Source organism: Lonchura striata, chromosome 8 (genome assembly GCF_050655825.1).
Source record: "Lonchura striata isolate lonStrDom1 chromosome 8, ASM5065582v1, whole genome shotgun sequence".
NCBI classification, from domain to species: Eukaryota; Metazoa; Chordata; class Aves; order Passeriformes; family Estrildidae; genus Lonchura; species Lonchura striata.
The window spans coordinates 31,574,459-31,593,729 of NC_140710.1; the positions used below are offsets into that span (position 1 = coordinate 31,574,459).

At 57.1% G+C, this 19,271-nt stretch overlaps 1 protein-coding gene across 14 annotated transcripts in view; it reads right to left on the bottom strand.

Moving 5' to 3' along the window:
• PDE4DIP (phosphodiesterase 4D interacting protein) overlaps positions 1–16,628 on the bottom strand; it is a 36,226-nt gene extending 19,598 nt beyond the window's left edge. For 9 of the 14 annotated variants that reach the window (XM_085586861.1, XM_085586869.1, XM_085586867.1 and 6 more), the window contains exons 1-2: positions 3,802–5,101; positions 455–574 (exon numbers count right to left, since the gene is read on the bottom strand). In XM_085586861.1, coding sequence (XP_085442987.1) covers positions 455–574; positions 3,802–4,950 — 1,269 coding nt within the window. In that variant the 5' untranslated portion in view covers positions 4,951–5,101. Of the gene's footprint in view, positions 1–454; positions 575–3,801; positions 5,102–6,351; positions 6,470–6,740; positions 6,896–6,971; positions 7,096–7,772; positions 7,850–8,292; positions 8,647–9,652; positions 9,832–10,013; positions 10,073–16,459 lie in introns of those variants that run through there. The other 5 variants (XM_085586868.1, XM_085586866.1, XM_085586871.1 and 2 more) reach the window with 3 other exon arrangements.
• Between the last annotated feature and the right edge of the window lie 2,643 nt (positions 16,629–19,271).

Sequence of the window (19,271 nt, forward strand, 5' to 3'; positions counted from 1 at the left end):
AGAACACATACCCTTCTCAACATGGTCTGCCTCAAGAGAACTCAAATACATGTTTATTTCCCAAGTATTTAAACAGAAATTAAACCAGGACTCCCTCTCTCCTACACCAAGCTCAGCCCATGCAAATTCAAGAGAAAAGGAAACAGCCTTGTGCATCTCCTTCACCAGCTCCTGGAAGACTCATCAGGCAAGTGGAAAGTTCTTTCAAAATAATGATTTGCAACATTAAATCTGGAATTTTTTTTCCCAGCAGCCCAGCTGCAGAAAAAAAAAAAAAAAAAAGCAAATGCTTTTAATTGAAGCTGACAGACAACAGCACTGAGAATCATGAGAATCACACAACCTTGCTGGGAGAGAGGTGCAGGTACCTGCCTCCAGCCAGGCCAGGAGGCACCCTCTGACACTAACCACATCAGACTCACTAGTACTGGATGTGCTCTTCATGAAGAAATACCTTGTTGGCAGCTTCAAAATGCTGGATTTTGCCCTGCAGCTCTCCTGCATGCACATTGGACACGTGCTCCCCTGCTGCAGCACTACCTGGAGCTGGCTGCTGCTGTTCATCCTGCAAATTCTGAAAGGAGAAAAACAGTAAAATATGAGAGAATGGCTCAACTATTGCACTGGCTTCTTCTCTTCAGCTATCAGCAGTCACAGACCCTGCAGCATGGGTTTAAACATGCCCCGTGTGCTTTTCTAACTGGCTCTGAGACATCATTCTGCTCGTGTCTCCCTTCACCAGGCTGGCACCTGGCAGCTCTCTGCCTTATCTGCCACAAGTGCCCTGGTGCCCCAAGGCTCTGACTGGGCTCCGTGTCTCTCCCCACTGCCTCACCACAAGCCCAGCAGCTTGTTTAGCTCTAACCACTGTCTGTGGGATAATGATGGATCTTTTCCCTACACCCAAGTCATATCCCTGAAACCTGCTCTCCTTCCCATGTGCCTTGCTGGCATTTTAAAAAAGCTTCCAAACCCACACTGAAATGGTTCCCATGTTCTGCTGAGCTTCTGTGTCTTTGTCAAGCTTACAACCTTAAATCCTTCCCACCAGCGCCCCTCCTGCCATGACCTAGCAGTAATCCTGCTCTGAACCCCTCCACTTATGATTTTCTGGGCTCTCCTTCACCACTTCCCGTGTTCCAGCACCCACACTGTGTACAATTCCTTGCAGCTCCTCAAAACAGGAGCAAATTCAGTGCCACAGCTGAGATTTTTTTCATGACACATACCCATTTATTGGGAATGTAAACAGCCTACTTTGTGACACGTGGCCTGCCAGAGCCGGCTGGCTGAGCACAACACTAATCCCTTGTCATCCCTCCTTACAATTTTGCTGCACACACACACACACAGGCACCAGCTCCAGGCACTGCAGCACAGCCAGAACAGTCAGTTCCAATTAGCCCTGTCAGGCTAATGAATCCTCATCCTCAGTGGCCACAGAAACGCTGTCTGTGGGGAATTCATGCAGCACGGGGGAGCTCCCTCAGTTGTGAGAGCACTGCCTCTCACAGACAGAAATAACATCTCCCTTTACACTGATGTTTTGTTAGGATTTCAGTGAAAACTTCCAGCCATGGTGATTACAAATTTTCTCTGCCAGGAGGCTATGGATGAGACAGGGAGAGCTGCTGGATTCTGTCACAGCAGCTATTTTGAAATAAGCTATTTTGATTAAAACAGAGGGGGGGGGAAGGGAAAATATATTTCCTCAATTTTCACATTAAAAAAAATAAAAAGGAAAAGAAAAAAGGCAGAAAACCCGGAAAGAGCTGAGAGCAGGGAGGGGAATGCAGAGCCAGCTCCAGAGTCCAAAGTTCCAAAGCCCAAGCTGCCTCCCTGAAGCCATGTCGACTTCTCCAACATCAGCATTTTACTGCCAATCTCTCCTCAGCACAGCAGCAGCAGCCCCATCACACACTGACCCAAACAGAACACTTCTTTAAAAACAATTCTCATGACACTCTCAGAGCCTGCCAAGCTCAGACTGCCCAGCACAGTGAGAAAGAGCCCGGCTGTCAGGAGGGCACCGCAGGCAGCTGCGGGAGTGTCTCACAAAGGCTCCGTTTGGTGCCACCTCCCTGGGGCTGTGGTGGGGAAGGGGAGGAATTGTTGGTTCAAGAAAACCCCCAGGAAGGCAGTACCTACAAGGTCACATGTCCTGACACCAGAATGCTCCATAAATATAAAGAACTGCAAAAGCTTTAAGAGAACTTCGGTCCGGTATGTTCTAGATATTCCTTTCACATTTATGCACAGGAATCACTGGACAGCAGCAGCACCTGACTTACAGGAAGGGTGTTGCTTTTACAAAACGAAAGAAAAATCATTTGTGCAAGAACTATTCAGTCTACTAGCTGCATCTGCCTTGCCACTTTTGCTCTTAAAGCCACCCGAAGGGATTAAGCCCTTCCCCCTTCAGCCAGACCCTGCGCTGAAGAGTTGCTGCTGTCACGGCAAGAAACCAGCAGTAAAATATCCTGCAGGATAAATTCCTGGCAGGGCCGGTCGGATGGGAGAGGATGGAGAAACTCCTCAAAATACAGTTCCTAGAAGAGGATGGTCATGTGTGACACAAAGCCAACCTGCAAACATGCCACGCTGCTCAGAGAAAGCCCATTCTTATCCTGCAAACACACGCCTAGCAGTGAGAACCATCAGCAAACGACACGATGCCCTGGTTTACATCCTCAGTTGCCGGCTGCCAGCGCCATGCCTTTGTGCTCCAAGATGAAAACTAGTTTTCCTGCGTTTTTCCCTAGCATCGTTTCTCGAGCAGGCTTTTAGGAAAAAAGCACACAGCTCCGGGAAACGCCTGAGCAGATGGTCAGCAAGCCGGCAGCTAAAGAGCAAGAGCAATTCAGCACTGCACAGTTGCCATAGTAATAAACGAGCATTTTCCTAATCCCCCGGGCTACCTACAGCATTAGGCAGCGTTAAGGCTGCTAACCGGAATGCAATTAGGCTGACACGGATATTCCAGAATTGAACCTGACTGAAGCCTTCTATTCATTACTGGAAGTAGTAAAGAAAATAGGAGTTCGGCTTTTTGACTGCATACTAAAGAACATTTCATTAAAGCAAGCAAAGAAGAGGCAACCTGGAGCTAGGACTGCTATCAAGAGAGATAACAGCATCCCAAAAGCAGGAGCTTTCATCCCCTCTCAGCAACACCTGCCACTAATTGATAGATCTTTTCAAAGGATCAGAAAATAAACCAATTATCTTGAATACCAACCCTAAAGTCATCCTCTGGCACAAATCCACCTGCAAGGAAAACACCTTTTCCTCAGGGCACACGCCACAGATTCCTGGGTGGCTCTGCCCGACCTGCAGAGGCAGGGCTAGAAGCAGGCATTCCCCACACTCCCAAACATTACTCAGGCACAAAGAAAATACATCTGCTGGAAAACACATGCCCAGAAGCTTAAAATACTCCCTTTAGTTGTGGATAAAAGCCACACCGACTTTAAGCCTAAAGATGAAGTGAAACTGGTGTTTTCTCAGTAGGAAAATGACAAAGAGCTTAGACACACCTAGCAGGCTGCATTGCCAGGGAGGGCTGATGGGGGGGGCGGGGAAGGTTCATTTCCCAGAACACCACACCGGGAGGAAACAGGAGACAAGAGAATGACTGAGGAGAGAGGCAGCACACCTAAAAAGGACCGAGTTGCCTATTCTTAGCCCCCGATCAGCCACACGTGGCTGTCTGCATTATCTCAGCACAGAAGAATCCCCAGTGGGCTCAGCCCTGGACCACGAGGACAATGCTCAATGGAAGGGCGGCACTGTGACCTCTACCTGTACCCGCAGCGGCATATAATCCTCACAGAGGTCATCCCACAGCTCCTGCAGCTCAGAAATTTCCAGGGGAAGGCCCAAAGGAGCTCTGGAAAATGATTTTCTGTCTGCATTGAGGAAGGCAGAACTAGCACATGCTAAGCCAGCAGAAGCACTGCCATCTGCCAAGTCGCGGCAGAGCTTGGGAGGTGGCAAGCTGGACTTCACAGGAATAGGTAGTCGGCTGCCTCGGGGGCTCTGAAGGGGTTTGTAGTCTAAAGTCTTGATCAAATTGAGGGCCAGCTCCAGCCTGTTCCCACTCAGTGAAGAGCTCGGGGTCATGCGATCATCCGACAAATCGTCACATTTCCCGTTCCCTTTCACCCCCTTATCTGCATCTTCATCCTTCTGCTGCGGAGGGCTGGCCTCCACGGTGGTGTCCAGAGATTCGAGAGAGGATGCAGGTGTGCCTTCCTCCATGCTGTCCCCATCCACAGCCACCCTGGAGCTGGTGGACTCGGCCACATCACACACAGACGACTCCTCGTTGCCCATGCTGGCTGACCAGCGGCTGGACAGCCCACAGGAGATGCTCCTGGCCACCTTTCGGGGCACTTTGCAGATGGCTTCATAGTCTGCGTCGGCCACACGCAGGGCAGCGCAGCCCCGGCAGCGCCGCGGGCGGCTCCCTGCCCCCTCAGAGCCGTGGCAGCTGTGCGGCTCCAGGCCATGCTCTTCCTGATCCATCCAATATTCAAATCCAGAGTAAGCGAAGTCCTCCTGGAGGAGGGCAGCGTACCGTGCATCAGGCAGGTTGGAAAGGTCCACCGTTCCCTCCCCAGCCCTGTCCTCTGTGCTGGAGTCGTCGTTGTTCCTGCGGTACATGCTTGCGATGCAGAACTTGAGACGGTCCTTCTCCAGCAGCAGCTTCTGCAGGCGCTCGATGGAGAGGGCCTCGATGCGGGCGATGACCGTGTCGAACCTGTAGATGCGGTCCAGCATGAAGGCACACTTGCTGCAGGCGAACTCGGACCTGCCGTCCCGGCACAGCTCCCTGCCCAGGACGTGGGAGAGCAGCACCTGGAGATTCAGCTTGGCTGCCGTGTGAAAGATCCATCGCCGCTGGTTGCCGCACAGCTCCCGGCCGCAGATCCGGCAGTTATCCTTCATCCTCCCTCCCTCCCGGCACCCAAACCTACTCCTACTCAGGAGACCTTCCCGAGGTCAGCACATCTCCCTCAATCCCTGAGCCTGGCGGCACGTCTCACCGCACCAATCCCCTCTTTTTAGGGCGGTGACACGCCGGGACTCTTGATGCAACAGAAAGATCCCACCCTGCGCCACCTCCTTCACATCTTCACAGACACACCTGGGCTGCCCCCTTGTCCAGGCTGGCCCCCCCGCCCCTCCGATGCTGCTCCCTCTCCTCACAGCTCGAGCCCCCGATGCTGCCCCTCTCTCCTCAACCCCCGAACCCGGGGCTGCCCCTCACTGCGGGCTGCCCCAGCCCGTCCCGCCCCGGCCCGGCCCCACCGCCCGAGCCGAGGATGCTCCTGCCACGGCGGCGCCCGGCTTCTGGCTCAGATTTCAAGATGGCGGCCAAGCCCAGCCTCCCGCGCACGCGCATGGCCCGCAACGCCTGCCGGGATATGTAGTTGCCACGCCCGTTTACGCATGCGCAGTGGCGGCTCGCGCCACGCCCGGGCACACGGGCGGCACCGGGGGTCGCGACACAGACAACGACAGTGATCGATCGCGACAGCGCAGGGATCAAGTCTCAGTGCCAGGACACACACACACACACGTGCTTGGCTCCAACGCAAGTGCCTGTCCCAGTGCCACGTCTCTACCCCAGTGCCTGTGCCACGTCCCCGTTCCAATGCCAGTGCCTGTCCCAGTGCCAGGCACCACCATAGTGCCTGTGCCGCATCCCCGTCCCAGTGTGGCACCTGTCCCAGTGCCGGATCTTGTTCCAGTGCTGGATCCTCATCCCAGTGCCTGTCCCAACACCAGGCCCCCATGCCCCCCGTGCCTAGCCCCAGCAGGCAGTGTGGGCGGGCAAGTCCCTGCAGCACAGTGTCACCAGCAACAGCCCATGCCACCGGCTGGGCAAACAGCAGGGTCCCTGCAGGAGCATGGCACAGGCAGCTCACGCACTGACAGCCCCTGGCTGCTGGGGACAGCGCCGTGCCACCAACATCCAGCGTGGCCAGAGCTGTGCAGCTGCCAGGAACATGCCGCTCTGATCTCTCACAGCCCCGAAATCCTGCCTGGCACCATGCCAGGCTGCCAGGAGTATTTTAAGACTTGGGATTTAAATGGCAGACAGGAGCAAGCGGCACCAACACCCTCAGAAAGACTGCGCAGGCTGGTGGCCTGTCCCCTGACAGCTCACACCATGTCCTCTGAGCCTCGCAGCTCCTCCCGGCTCCTGGCAATCACCCAACCCTGCCAGGCTGAACACTGCACAGCCCTGGCCACAGCCCCAGAAGGGGACAGGGGTGACAACAACCAGTCAGGCCCTGGATGGCTGTGCTCCTCCTTGGGGTCCCCCCAGCCTTGCCCACTTACCTGCCCCTCCATGACCGGAGACGCCTCCAGGCACTGCTGCAGGTCACGCTTCTCTGCTGACAGCATTTCCACGAGCTGGTTGCTGGCGGCCAGCTCTTGGGTCAGCTCTTCAATCCTCCTGAAAGTGACAAAGGGCATGCGATGCTCAGGACTGGGATGGCCATGGGATGACACTGGGGACAGAGATCAATCTCTGGGGCAGAGCAGAGCAACCTCAGGACTACTCTCCCTTCCCCACAGCCCAGCTCTCCCACACTGGGGTGATCCCTGCATCCCACCAGATATGCTCAGCCCCTCAATCACGCACATCACGAGCCCCTTGGTGGTCCCCAGGAACTGGCACAGCACACAGGCTGGCAGCATAGAGGAGATATGTCAGGGACACCCACCTCTGCGCCATGGAGCCACAGCCATTGTCACTGCTGTCCTCCTGCTTTGTCCTTGCCGCTTCCTTCAGCTTCCCTGTCAGCTCCCGGCATCTCTCTGCCTCAGCTCGGGCCAGTGCCGTGGCCTGCTCGGCCTCAGTCCGTGCCAGCCTGGCCTCCTGCACGGCAGCAGGGTGAGACCCCAGGCAGCAGCCCCTGGCTCCTCCCCCGTGCCCACCATCCCTTGAGGCTCACCTCCTGCAGGAGCTGGATCTTGTTCTCCAGGAGCTCGTAGACGTGCTCCGACTCCCGCTGTCGCTCCTCATACTGCTGCCGGAGTGCGGCCTGGCTGCGGCTTGTCTGGTTCTCCGCAGCCACCCTGCCGGGCACAGCATGGTGTGTCACGGCCTGCTATGCATGGCATCTCCCATGGCACAGCATGGCACAGCACGGTGTGCCACGGCCTGCTACGGCATGGCATCTCCCATGGCACAGCATGGCACAGCACGGCATAGCTTGGCAGTGTGCAGCATGACATGGTGTGGCATAGCACAGCCTTTGTGAAAGCCTCCATCCCAAACCAGCTGGGCTGGGTGATCTGTACCACTCCAGGTGCCCTTAACCTGGCTCCCCCCACATTCTGCCCTGGGGACACTGCTCCTCTGGCAGCACCCGGCCATGTTTAGGCTCTGACCCACCAGAGCACTATCCACACACTCCCAAAACCAAGGCCTCGCCAGTTGCTGTGCCACTGGCCCCCTGCCATCGGTGCCCCGCGGTGAGACACCCATGCCATGGCCCCTGGGCACAGCACTGCCCTCCCCCACCAAACAGGTGCTGTCCTTTATTCCTGGCTGGCGCCTGGGCTGTAAGAGGAGCCCTGTGGGTGCCCAGCCCCATTGCAAACCCCTCCAGCCCCATTGCAGGCCCCTCTACTGCCTGCTACAGGCAGGGTGCAGGCAGACATCCCTCATGTCCATGCCCACAAACCCACCACAGGTGGGGCATGGGCACCATTTCTGCCCTGGGGTGAGGGGCTTGGCCAGCCGCACTCACCATGTGTTGTCCAGGGCTTGTTGCTTCTCCTGCAGCTCCCGCTTCAGGCTCTCCACCTCCACCTTCAGCTCAATGTTCTATGGAGCAGGAAAGAGGTGGGTAGGATGCCCTCACACTTGCCTGGACACCCCAGCCCCACTGCCCACAGGAATGAAGAAGTTGCGTGGGGGACCCCCATGCCATGGCAGGGCTTTGGGTGCTCCTGTCGGTGAGTGGCACAGGTGGTATTTTAGCCCGCTGGCGCTGGGATGGGGTGTACCCACGCCATCTGTGTGCCCCCAAACTTGCAATGTCACCCATCCCAGGCAGGATGGGTGACAGCACTCCCCAGCTGGGCTGGGGACGCTGTCCCCAACCCTCTCCTGTCAAAGGAAACGAGGGGCAAACTCCCATACAGCAGCTCCTCCAAGCCCAGTGCCCAAAGCCCTCCCTAGCATGCCCCCCGTGTACACTCCGCTCACCCTATTCCTTCCCAGAAAAGAGAGGAACCCCCCTCGCCCCGTCCCCTACAGGCACTCACCCGTCGGTAGACATCGTCCCGGCTGTCCTCGCCCTTCTGCTGGACGCGCTCCTCCAGAAAGTAGATGCGGAGCTTGAGGCTGAAATTCTCCTTTTTGAGGTCATTGAGGTGCTGCGAGAGCGTGCGGTACCCGTGAGCCATGGCCGGCGCTCCATGAGGCGGGCATCCCGGCACCCTTCACATGGCGCCGCCGGGACACAGCCTAGGCTCCCTGCCCGCCCGCAGCTCCCGTCGCTGGCCCCGCTGCTGCTCTCCCTTCCCTCTTTTTTTTCCGCCTCCCAGAGCTATTTGAGGAATCGCTGGAGCGGGGACAGCGGACTGGTGAAACCCGAGCCCCGCAGGCCCCCACGCGCCGCAGCCGTGAGGGCGGTGTGGGGAGCGTGGCGCCGGGCGGGCCCGGCCCCTCTGCCCCCAGCACCTGCCCCGCCACCCTGCTGCCCTCCGCACCCGCCACCCTGCTGCCCTCCGCACCTGCCACCCTGCTGCCCTCCACACCCCACCACCCTGCTGCCCTCCAAACCCACCACCCTGCTGCCCTCCACACTCCACTGCCCTGCTGCCCTCCGCACCCGCCGCCCTGCTGCCCTCCACACCTGCCACCCTGCTGCCCTCCACACCCCACTGCCCTGCTGCCCTCCACACCCGCCACCCTGCTGCCCTCCATACCCCACTGCCCTGCTGCCCTCCGCACCTGCTGCCCTCCACACCTGCTGCCCTCCGCACCCGCTACCCTGCTGCCCTCCACACTCCACTGCCCTGCTGCACTCCACACCCGCTACCCTGCTGCCCTTCAAACCCGCCACCCTGCTGCCCTCCACACCCACCGCCCTGCTGCCCTCCACACCCACCACCCTGCTGCCCTCCACAACCCACTACCCCTGCTGCCCTCCGCACCTGCCATCCTGCTGCCCTCCACTGCCCTGCTACCCTCCACACCCACTGCCCTGCTGCCCTCCACACCCACCACCCTACTGCCCTCCACACCCGCCACCCTGCTGCCCTCCACACCCACTGCCCTGCTGCCCTCCGCACCCGCCGCCTTGCTGCCCTCCACACCCGCCACCCTGCTGCCCTCCGCACCCCACTGCCCTGCTGCCCTCCACACCCACTACCCTGCTGCCCTCCACACCCACCACCCTACTGCCCTCCACACCCACTACCCCTGCTGCCCTCCACACCCACCACCCTACTGCCCTCCACACCCGCCACCCTACTGCCCTCCACACCCCACTGCCCTGCTGCCCTCCACACCCGCCACCCTGCTGCCCTCCACACCCTGTGGAGCCGCCATGGGCCCTGCAAGCGCCCGTCAGTGCCAGGAGGGCCATGGCGGTGCCATGCGGGGTCCCCGCAGACTCACCTGCTCAAAGTCCCGCAGGGTCTGTGTGTGGGCGAGGGGCCCCATCTCCAGATCCCGCAGGAGACATGTCTGCACCAAGGGGCCAGGCTGGGGCTGGACACCCGGGGAGCCGCTGGATCCCCTCGGCTCGACTGACACAGCATCCTCATCACCTTCACCCCATAGCCCTTCTTGGGAAGCTGGCAGGGAGCAAGGGCGAGCAGCAGTCAGACCAGCGAAGTGGCCGCTCCACACCTCGCGTGCCTCCGAGGAGAGGAGAGACAAGGGGACGCTGGGGCACAGAAAGCCCTTGGCCATCCCAGGGTGATGCAGAGCAGGGGAACGGGGCATGCAGGGTACCAGCTCTCTTGGGGTGCCTTACCCGCCATGCGTCTGGCTCCGGGGAGCAGGGCTGGCACAGTGTCACTGCTGCAGGGGTCCCTGCGGGGAGCAGCACACGGTCATGTCACGCACAGCACCGGGGGTCCAGGCCGGGCCCCCCGTGCCACCCGCGCTGTGCCGGAGGGACCGGGGAGGTGACGGGGCTGCCACTGGTGTCCGCGCACACGTGGGGACACACGTGTGTGTCCCCACAGCCGCTGGGCAGAGGCTCTGAGTGCACAGACACGAGGCCCTGGGGGCTGTGCAGATGGCAGCGTCCCCTCAGCAGCACTTCAGCTCCATTAGCAGCCCTGTCAGGGCCACCTGAGCCCCCAGAGCAGGCCCCCACAGCCCCAGGGAGGATCTGGGGGCACGGCTGGCCCTTGCTGCTCTTGGAGGCACCCTGTGCCTCCGTGCTGTCATGGCTCACCAGCTCATAGTCAGGTTTATTTTCAGCTCAGAAGTGTGAGTCATTTCATGATTTAAAAGAAAGAAAGAGAAACATGACAAATAAAAAACCCAACCCTGTATTGTTGGGTTTTTTTCTCCTTTTAAAGAAATCAGAATATTTATTTTCTAATTTCAGCCTGACAGGTTTTTGGTGGGGTCCCAGGGAGGTGGGCACTTGTCCCGGCATCAGTGTGGGCACAGTGCCCTGCCCACATGCATGAGCCTGAGCCCTAACAGCCAAGGAGGGCCAGCATGTTCCTGTGGCACAGTCATGGCAGGGGCTCTGGGACCATGTCCCCACAGCCTTGCACACCACACCAGCACCTTGAAGCAAGGCACAGCACTGCCAGCCTGGCAGGGAGCAGGAGAGGCAGGCACAGGGTGCCACACACCCTGCAGCAACAACCTGTCATGGAGGGACACTGAGGCACGATGACTTTAAACACACCAGCACTGGTCAGGCATGGCTGTGTGCCCTGCCAGACACCATAACCAGTGTGATACCCAGAGGTGTTGTACCTGCAGGCATTGCACCTTTAGGGCATCTTACCCAGAAATGTGAAAGCCAGAGGCACCCAAATTTCAATATCCAGAAGCCTGACGCCTGAGGAGATCAAGAGGTGCAATATCCAGGGGGTGTGACCTCTGGAGGCATGACACCCTAGTAGTAGCAGTGCCCTGGGTGTGACACCCAGAGGCAAAACATCCAACATTCAAGATGCACAAGGATACACAGCTCTTAAGAAAGCAGAGTGCTCAGGAGCATGATATCCCTGGAGGCAAAATACCCAAAAAGGCACATTAACCAGTGACATGATATGCAAGGCCTGATGCCCAGAAGGGCAATACCCAGAGGCACAACAAGCAAGGAGGGATCACAGCCAAATACTTGATGCACAGAGACACAATGCCCAGAGGCAGAATACCCACAGAGACAGTACAACACCCCAAATTCTGGGGATGCTGCGGGGTGATGACTGAGGAGCCAAGGGCTAAGGCTTACCACCTACAGCCTACACTGTTAACTTTGCAGATGGAGAAAATAGTTGGCAGAAGAAAGGATGAGCTGGGCAAAGGAGGAGGTCCTGTGAGATAATATCATCCTGCCCTGGCTCTGAAAAACTGCACAGAGTGGAACAAAGCCCTGTGACTGGGACTTTGAAGGACACCATGGCCAAAAAAGTAACTTTTTCATGATTAAGGATTCTTTAAATAATGAAACACACAACACTGCACAGGCAAATAAGCTTAATGAAATACATGCTGCCACATATATTACTATTACTCAACTCTCCACCTAGATCATGTCACATAACATAGGAGGAGGGGGATAAGATTGGGCTATACATAAGGAGGATAAAAATTTCACCTGGTTAGGAGGAAGACCCAAAAATACCTTGGATACCATCAATAGGCTACTCTTCTCTCCCTTGTCCCAAGCCAGGGACACCTTGCTAAGTTTCTGCATATTATTATTACTTGGCTTAACATAAGTGTGCACCATCCTGAGAGGGAATAGAATGGGCCCAAAAATGCTGGAGAAACAGCAATAAAGTAATTGTTGGTGCAGTATTGCAGGCTCGCTGATCTTGTGTACAAAAGGAAATCAGAGCACACGCTCTCCTAAAAAATGGCAGATGTAGAATATACTGCTTTGAAATCAGAAAAGGAGCAACTTAAAATGTACTTGGCCACAGCTGAAAATAGGGAAAAGCAACTGCAGAAACATTTAGAGGAAGAGAAGGAGAAAAAAAAAGGAAGAAAAGGCAGAGATGATGCTTGTGTGAGCTCCTGATCCCCCTGACATCATACAGATTAGAGAACTAATCATATTCCCTGAGGAACAGGATGGAGACATATGGGGTGACCCAAATGACAGAAAACTGGGAGATGATGGTTCTTTGTCTCCCTCAAATCCCCCTGAGTATGAAGGCAGATGCATTATAGAAATGGAAGAGACAACTGAACCCTGGTGAGTTGTGGGAACTCATAGCTGAAAAACAATGCCATTTAATCTGATTCAGTCTGAAACGTGCTGTGGCCATAAGCCAGCCTGGACTGAAATTCAGCAGGTGGGATCCTATCAGTGCACCCATAATAATAGCCCATACATTCTGATTCCAGGTGGGCCTCCTCAACTATTAATGACATTTCTAATAGATAAGGGAGCACAGATTCTAGTATTAACAGAGCAGGACACTGAAAAACTGGACAGAGTTGAAATCACTGGAGTGAACAGAGCAAATGCTACATGCCAAACCACCAAGGCTAATTTATGGCTCCCAGGGGATAAGCACATGTCCTCCCCTCACTTTGTAGCAAAAGATCACAATGAAAACATTTTGGGTTTCAATGTTCTGAGCAGCCAAACCTGGCAGCTGATGCAGAGCAACGTTTAGTCCTCCTGTTAACCCTGCTCCTAAAAGAAATCCAGATCCCACATTCACCCCACAGGGTGCTTACCCTCCCTCATTCAAAAGCTGCCAATGTACCATGACACAATTCTCTTCTGCAGCAAAAAATTGATCTCCTGAAGTTACACCTGGCTTGGAAATACACAAATCTGCTCCAGAGCCCACTCCCCATGTAATTCACCGACTGATAATTTGCCAAACTTTCACCCCGTGTAATTCACCAGTTTGGCCAAAACCTGGAACGGAGATGGCAGTTACCTGTTGATTACTGGCACAGAGTGGGACCAGATTTGGAGAAAAGAGAGATGCCAATGCTAATGCCAAGCCTTTAACTACTGCTGTGCCAAATATCAAGGAACTGGTAACTCAACTTCAGGGAGTGCCCCACTCATGGATGGCAACCCTGGATGTAAAAGATATGTGTTTTGTGATTCTACTCCAGGAACACAACAAGGCTTCATTCACCTTCACCTGAAAGGGAGTGAAGCATATTTTTAATAGGTTGCTCCAGGGGTATAAACACTGTCCCACTATTGCTCATAAAGCCCTGGAAAAAGTCTTAGCCACAGCTGTGACCCAACAAAGGTTACAATTTATTAGTAGATCAATGATATCATCATCATCATTGAATCATCCCAATGGCCTGGTTTGGATGGAATTTCAAATATCATCTCCTTCCAAACCCCTGGGCAGGAACATCTTCACTAGCCAATGCTTCTCAGGGCCCCATCAAGCCCGACCTTGAACACTTCTGGCAGTGGGACATCCACAGCTTCTCTGGGCAACCTGGGCCAGGTCTCATCACCCTCACAGTAAAGATTTTTTTTCCTACTATCCAATTCAAACCTAACCCCTGTCAGTTTGAAGCCATCCCCCTCATCCTGTCACTACACGCTCTTGTAAAAAGTCTCCATCTTTCTTGTGATCTCCCTTCAGGTACTGGAAAGCCACAATTAGGTGCTCCTGAAGCCTTCTCTTTTCCAGGCTGAAGAAGCCAAATTGTCTCATAAAGAGAATTCTCTCAAATTCCCTTATGGAGGTGCTCCATCCCTGTAATCAATTTGATTGGAGAATACCCTTTTGGGTGCCCTTTGTGGTTTTGCCCACAAGGGAAAATGGGAGCCTTGAGCAGTCCTACATCCCAGCATCAGGGGCCCAAGCAGGAGGTTAAGTTTCTGTGAGTCTATTAGATTAAAGAAGCCACCTCTGTACTCCTGCAAACCCAGAAAAAACAGAACATGGACAGAAGCTACCTAACATAAAGGAGTGACAGCAAGTTCTGGGAACTTCAGAATTATTATTAAGAGAACTGAGGTTGTGCCATCATCTGGATCCCATATACCTATGGTACCACATACCATAAATATATACTACATATATTGATGGAGAATAGGGGTTCAGTGTACACAGTTCCCTTTTTAATCTGTGTCAAAACAGGCTGGAAGAGACAGAGACAACACTAGACATTAGCTGCCACTCTTTCAATGACACTGGAACAAGATATTGCTATCTAGACAAGGGCTTGCTGTCCCTGGTGGGGCAGTGACACAAGCAGAACAGATAAGGAAAGAACAAAGGAAAGGACAGAGTGAGAATATTCGGGGGAATACCCAACTGACTGATACCAGGCCATCCTGTGCTGGTTACAATGCTTCAGACTGGGACGCTGGCAGTTGTCTTAACAACCCAAAAATAACATTATGCCTGGGAAAAAAAAATGCTACTGCTCAGGGCTACCCTTGAGACAGGGCCATCCCAGGGCAGTGGCCGCCTGTGGGCTCTGGGGTGAATGAGCCAAGTGCTCCCTTTCCCAAAGCCCACCCCCACACAGCCAGAATGGCAGCCCCATGCCTGCCATGGGAATGCTGGGCCAGCAGGAGCCCAGGGCTCTGCCACAGCCCTGGCTGGCTGGGGGGCTTCCCCCTCCCTGCCTCTGTGCCCAACACTGGGAATTTGTTTGCTGTGAAGGGGAGGCCACTGCTGTGCTGCTGGGGCTGCAGGAGGACAAGAGCCCTTTCATGCCAGCCTGGAGCACGGAGCAGAGCTGCCGGCACAGCAGAGAACGAGGAGGGCTCAGCCCTGGGGCCCCCCACTCACTGGGCAGCACTGCCCACCCACCCCCAGGTACCTCCGAGCCCTGGCACAAGGGGCACCACGCGGCCCTGACTCAGAGCACTCACTGACTCACAGCATCTCCACGGCATCACACCAGGGCCACTGCAGCCACTCCTCAGCACTGGCACCCCGGGGTGCCATCGGGATCGGGAAGAGGGGACGACGAAGGGCTGGCAGCCAGGCTGGGGGCACATGGGTTGTGTGAGAGTGGCTGCTGCCCATCCTGGGATAAAGCATTCCCAAAGCACTAGAAGACAGCAACAGCAACTCACCTCCTGCTGCTGCTGGATCACCTCCTGCGGGCAGACAGATGGACAGAGGGATGGATGGAGGGATGGAGGCAGGCCCCAGCCCCGGGCTCAGCAGCAGCCACTGCCTGCCAGTAGCTCCAGGCTGGCAGAGGGGCTGTGGCAAGGGCCGGGAAAGGCCAGGGAGAGCGTGGCGGCTCAGATGCCGAGCGCGGCACATCCAGCTCCCTGCTGACTCGTTGGCACAAATGTCTCAGCAGGGGCGGAGTGCCACCACGGAGGAGGTGGAGCGGGGACAGCCGTCCCCGAACACGGCGGCTGCCTGAGCGTGCGGGCGCAGCACGGAGCGCACGGCACGGCCGGGACCCGCCGAGCTGCGCCCGGGGCACGGCACAAGGTCTGCGCTGAGCACGGCCGGCGGGGGAGCTGCGGCTCCGGCCGGGCGGCCCCGGCGTGGCACCGGCACAGCCCCCGGGGCCCAGCAGCCCTGCAGAGCCGCCGGCACAAATGCGGAATCGGCCACGGCCACAACCGGGCCAAGAGCCGTGAAAACGGGGCTGGGGAGATGGGGCAAGCCAAGCTCCTCGCACCAGTACCAGCACCCTGAAGCCTTTCCTTCAGAGCTGTGCTTGGCCCAGCATCTCCCAGCAAACCTCGCATGCCCAGCACACCGAGGAGAGCTTAGTGATGGTGCAGGCATCAGCCCAGGATCCTACAGCACCCTACAACTCCTGTCCTCTCATCTGGCGCACACACACATTGCCCCGACACCCAGAGGTCCCCATGGCACAGGGCAGCGAACACCAGTCCCCAGTGCTGGACAAGGGACTCCTGGTCCATTTCGGCACACCAGCGGCTCCCGAGTTCTCTTGGGCTTGCCTGGTGCAGGGCCCAGAGCGCCACCAACCCGGGGTCCCAAAGCCCCGCCACTAGTCCCAACCCGCGGGACCCCAGCAGCGGGAAGGGACATCCACAACCCGAGGGAATGGGGCTTGGGGCAGGGGGCGTCCGGCCCTGCACAGCGCCGAGGGGGCACGCTCTGATCCCGCCCGCATCCCGGCGGCAGCGATGCCGGGGGGCTCCTGGGCCGCAACCTGTCGCGGCATCACCAGAGCCCCGCGTGGGCCGACGCAGCCCCCGCATGCTCGGGACACGCGGACATCCCGACCCGCATCACCCCGGACACGCTCACCCGCGGATGCCACGGACACGCTCCTCACCTCCGCCTCGGGGCTCGCATCCTGCCCCGCCGGGCTCCGCCGCACCGGGCCGGGCGGCACCGGCCCACGCACCGGCGGCACCGGGCCGGCCAGCACCGGGCCGGCCACCGGGACACCGGGCCGGGCTGCCAGCTCCTCGCAGGCGCTGCCGAGCCGGCCCAGCGTGCGCCGGGGAGGCGGTTCTGCGGCACCGGCCGGCTCCGCCCGCTTCTGCTCCCCCTCCTGCTCCTCCTCCTCCCTTCCTCCTTCTGACCCCGCATCCTTCCTTCCCTCCCTCCATCCATTCCTCTGACCCTGCATCTTCCCTCTGCCTCGCCCTGTCTCCCTCTGCCTTCTCCCTGATCCCTCTGTCCATCCACCCTTAACCTCTCCAGCCACCCCTCACCCAGGCACCATCCTGTCCCCGCTGACACATGCACCCCCTCACCCCAATTCCCCACTCCACCCAGTCCCTCTGGACTGAGCCCAAATCCTTCCTCACAGTTCAGTCTCCCAGGAACAATCCATGATCCCTTCCTCTTCCCTCTCAATCCTTCTTCCAAATTCATGGTCTCCCCAAAAGACACCCGATTAGCCAAGATACCCCATGGCACCCTCAAACATCCATCCTGACGCCCCAGTTTCCTGCCCAGTCATCCAAATATGACATCCCCAATTCCCTTTGCCACCCCAGAGCCCCATGAGTCCCCGGGTACTGTTCCAGTCCCTCAACACCCTCACTTGCTTTCTAAATTTCCATGACTTCCCAGTCCTCCACTGGGACGTTCCTAGAGCCCTTGATCCTCATAAATCCCCTTGAACACCCACCATCCCAACCAAACACCCCCAATCTCCCCCACCCCTTTCCTCTTCTTTGCCATTCCCCATGCAGCTCCAGTAACCCCAGTCCCCTTTGGCAGCCGCAACTCCTTTACCTGCTGGACATCCCAATTCCAGCACTGCCCCTGACTCCTCCCCTGGCCCCATTCTCTCTGCAGGGACTCTCCCCCTAATTCCCTGTTGTTTGGCCCCATTCTCCTCTGTCCTGCACTGCCACAGCCCTTCAACCAGCTGTCCCCCATGGCCACCCACCTGCCACCAAGCAGAGTCTGCCCTTGTGTGGAATGATGACCAAGGAGCCAGGCGAGGGCCCAGGGCTCCTCTCATACCCTCTGTGTTACCTGTGTGGATGGAGAGTGGCAAGAAAGAAGAAGGAGGTCCTGTTGTGATGGGGTGATTCTGCTTTGGCTCTGACAAATGGATCAAAGTCATATGACCAGAAATTTGGAGGACACAAAAAAAAGTAACTTTTGTCTGATTAAGGGCCATTTGAATATTAACACACACCCTCTGCATATGCTTATAAGCTTAATACATGTACATGTACTTAGTACATGGTGCCATGTCTGTAGCTTCATACTCACCACTTCATTGTGCTCTACATAGCAGAGGAGTAAGGAAAGAAGTTTGGGCTGGATATAAGGAGGGTAGGAATTTTACCTGATTAGGAGGAAGACCCAAAAATACCTAGGAGACAGAACGGGCTACTTTCCTCTCCCTCCTCCCTAGTGGTGACACCTTCGTGGTAAGTTTCTGCATACAATTGTTATTATCATCACAGGACTTTATTGTTACAGTTAAAATTCTATTGCAGTTGGTGAGTTTATCACCAGCAATTCTGAATCAGTATTTCTGCTGCTCCCATATACTGCTCTATTCATGAATCTGTGATTAAGAAGGTTTTTATGGAATGTGACCAAACCTATGGTGTTGAATTAATAAGCTGCACTATTTGTGAAGCTGCACTCATGGAATTTCCTGCTGAACACGGCCAGACCTATAGTGCCAAATTGGTTATACTCAGAAATTCAGCTCAGCTGTCCCCAGCCCTCTGATCTGTGAAGAGCAGTTGGAACACGGGTGGGTTTATTTTCTGCCAAATTTCTTATTCTAAACACAACACCTGGTACAAATGGGGTCAGCAGAGGGGTGTTGGGCCCCCCTGTCCTCCCCACTTCATCCCCATTGTGACTCATCAGCCACCACAGCCCCAGTCCCCCGGCACCCATCCCGCTGGCCCTGCCACCTTTGGGTCCCCTCCAGCCTTTGGGTGCCCTCCATCTGGCTCTCCTGGGGACCAGGCATTGGGGGACACGGCACAGCCACCCCGCCAGCACTGCCCGTGTCCCGGCAGGCCCGCGGCGAGGCCCGGGTGCCGCGGGGCCGTGCCTCCGGCCGCGATCCCCAGGAGAGGGCACCAGCTGGCCGGGAAAAGCCGGCAGATGCGCTGCCGCGGGCAGCGGTGGCTCGGCCACGCGTGTCCTCCGCACAAACGTGCCACGGGCGTGGGAGAGCAGCCACCGAGGCCCAGGGCAAGCCCGGGCGGTGCTCGCACGGGGAGCAGGGCGCCGGGATGGCAGGTCCTGGTGTGTCCTCCGGGCACCTGGAGCAAGGTCCCGATGGCTCGAGCAGAGGCTGGCGCCCGGCTGTGCCAAGGGCTGCGGGGCCGCGGGCCGGTCCCAGCCCCAGCAGGTCCCGCAGGACGGGTGTCCCCAGCCCACGCCACGCGGGAGGCGGTGGCGAGGCTGCCCTGTGGCGGTGCCCGGGTCACAGTTCCCTGCCGAGGGGCCTTTCGGGGTCGCTGCAGATTTCACCAGCCGCTGCCCTTGACCGCACCTCTCACCCCGCGCCGGCCGCCCTGGACTTTCCCCGCTCTGGCGTCACGGTTGTTCCCTGGCGCGGCCGCGGGGCAGCAGCGGCGGTGGGCGGTGCCGGGCTGTGCACAGCTCCAGCCTGTACATCGCGCTGGGCTCCCCCACCTCGGCGGCGCTGC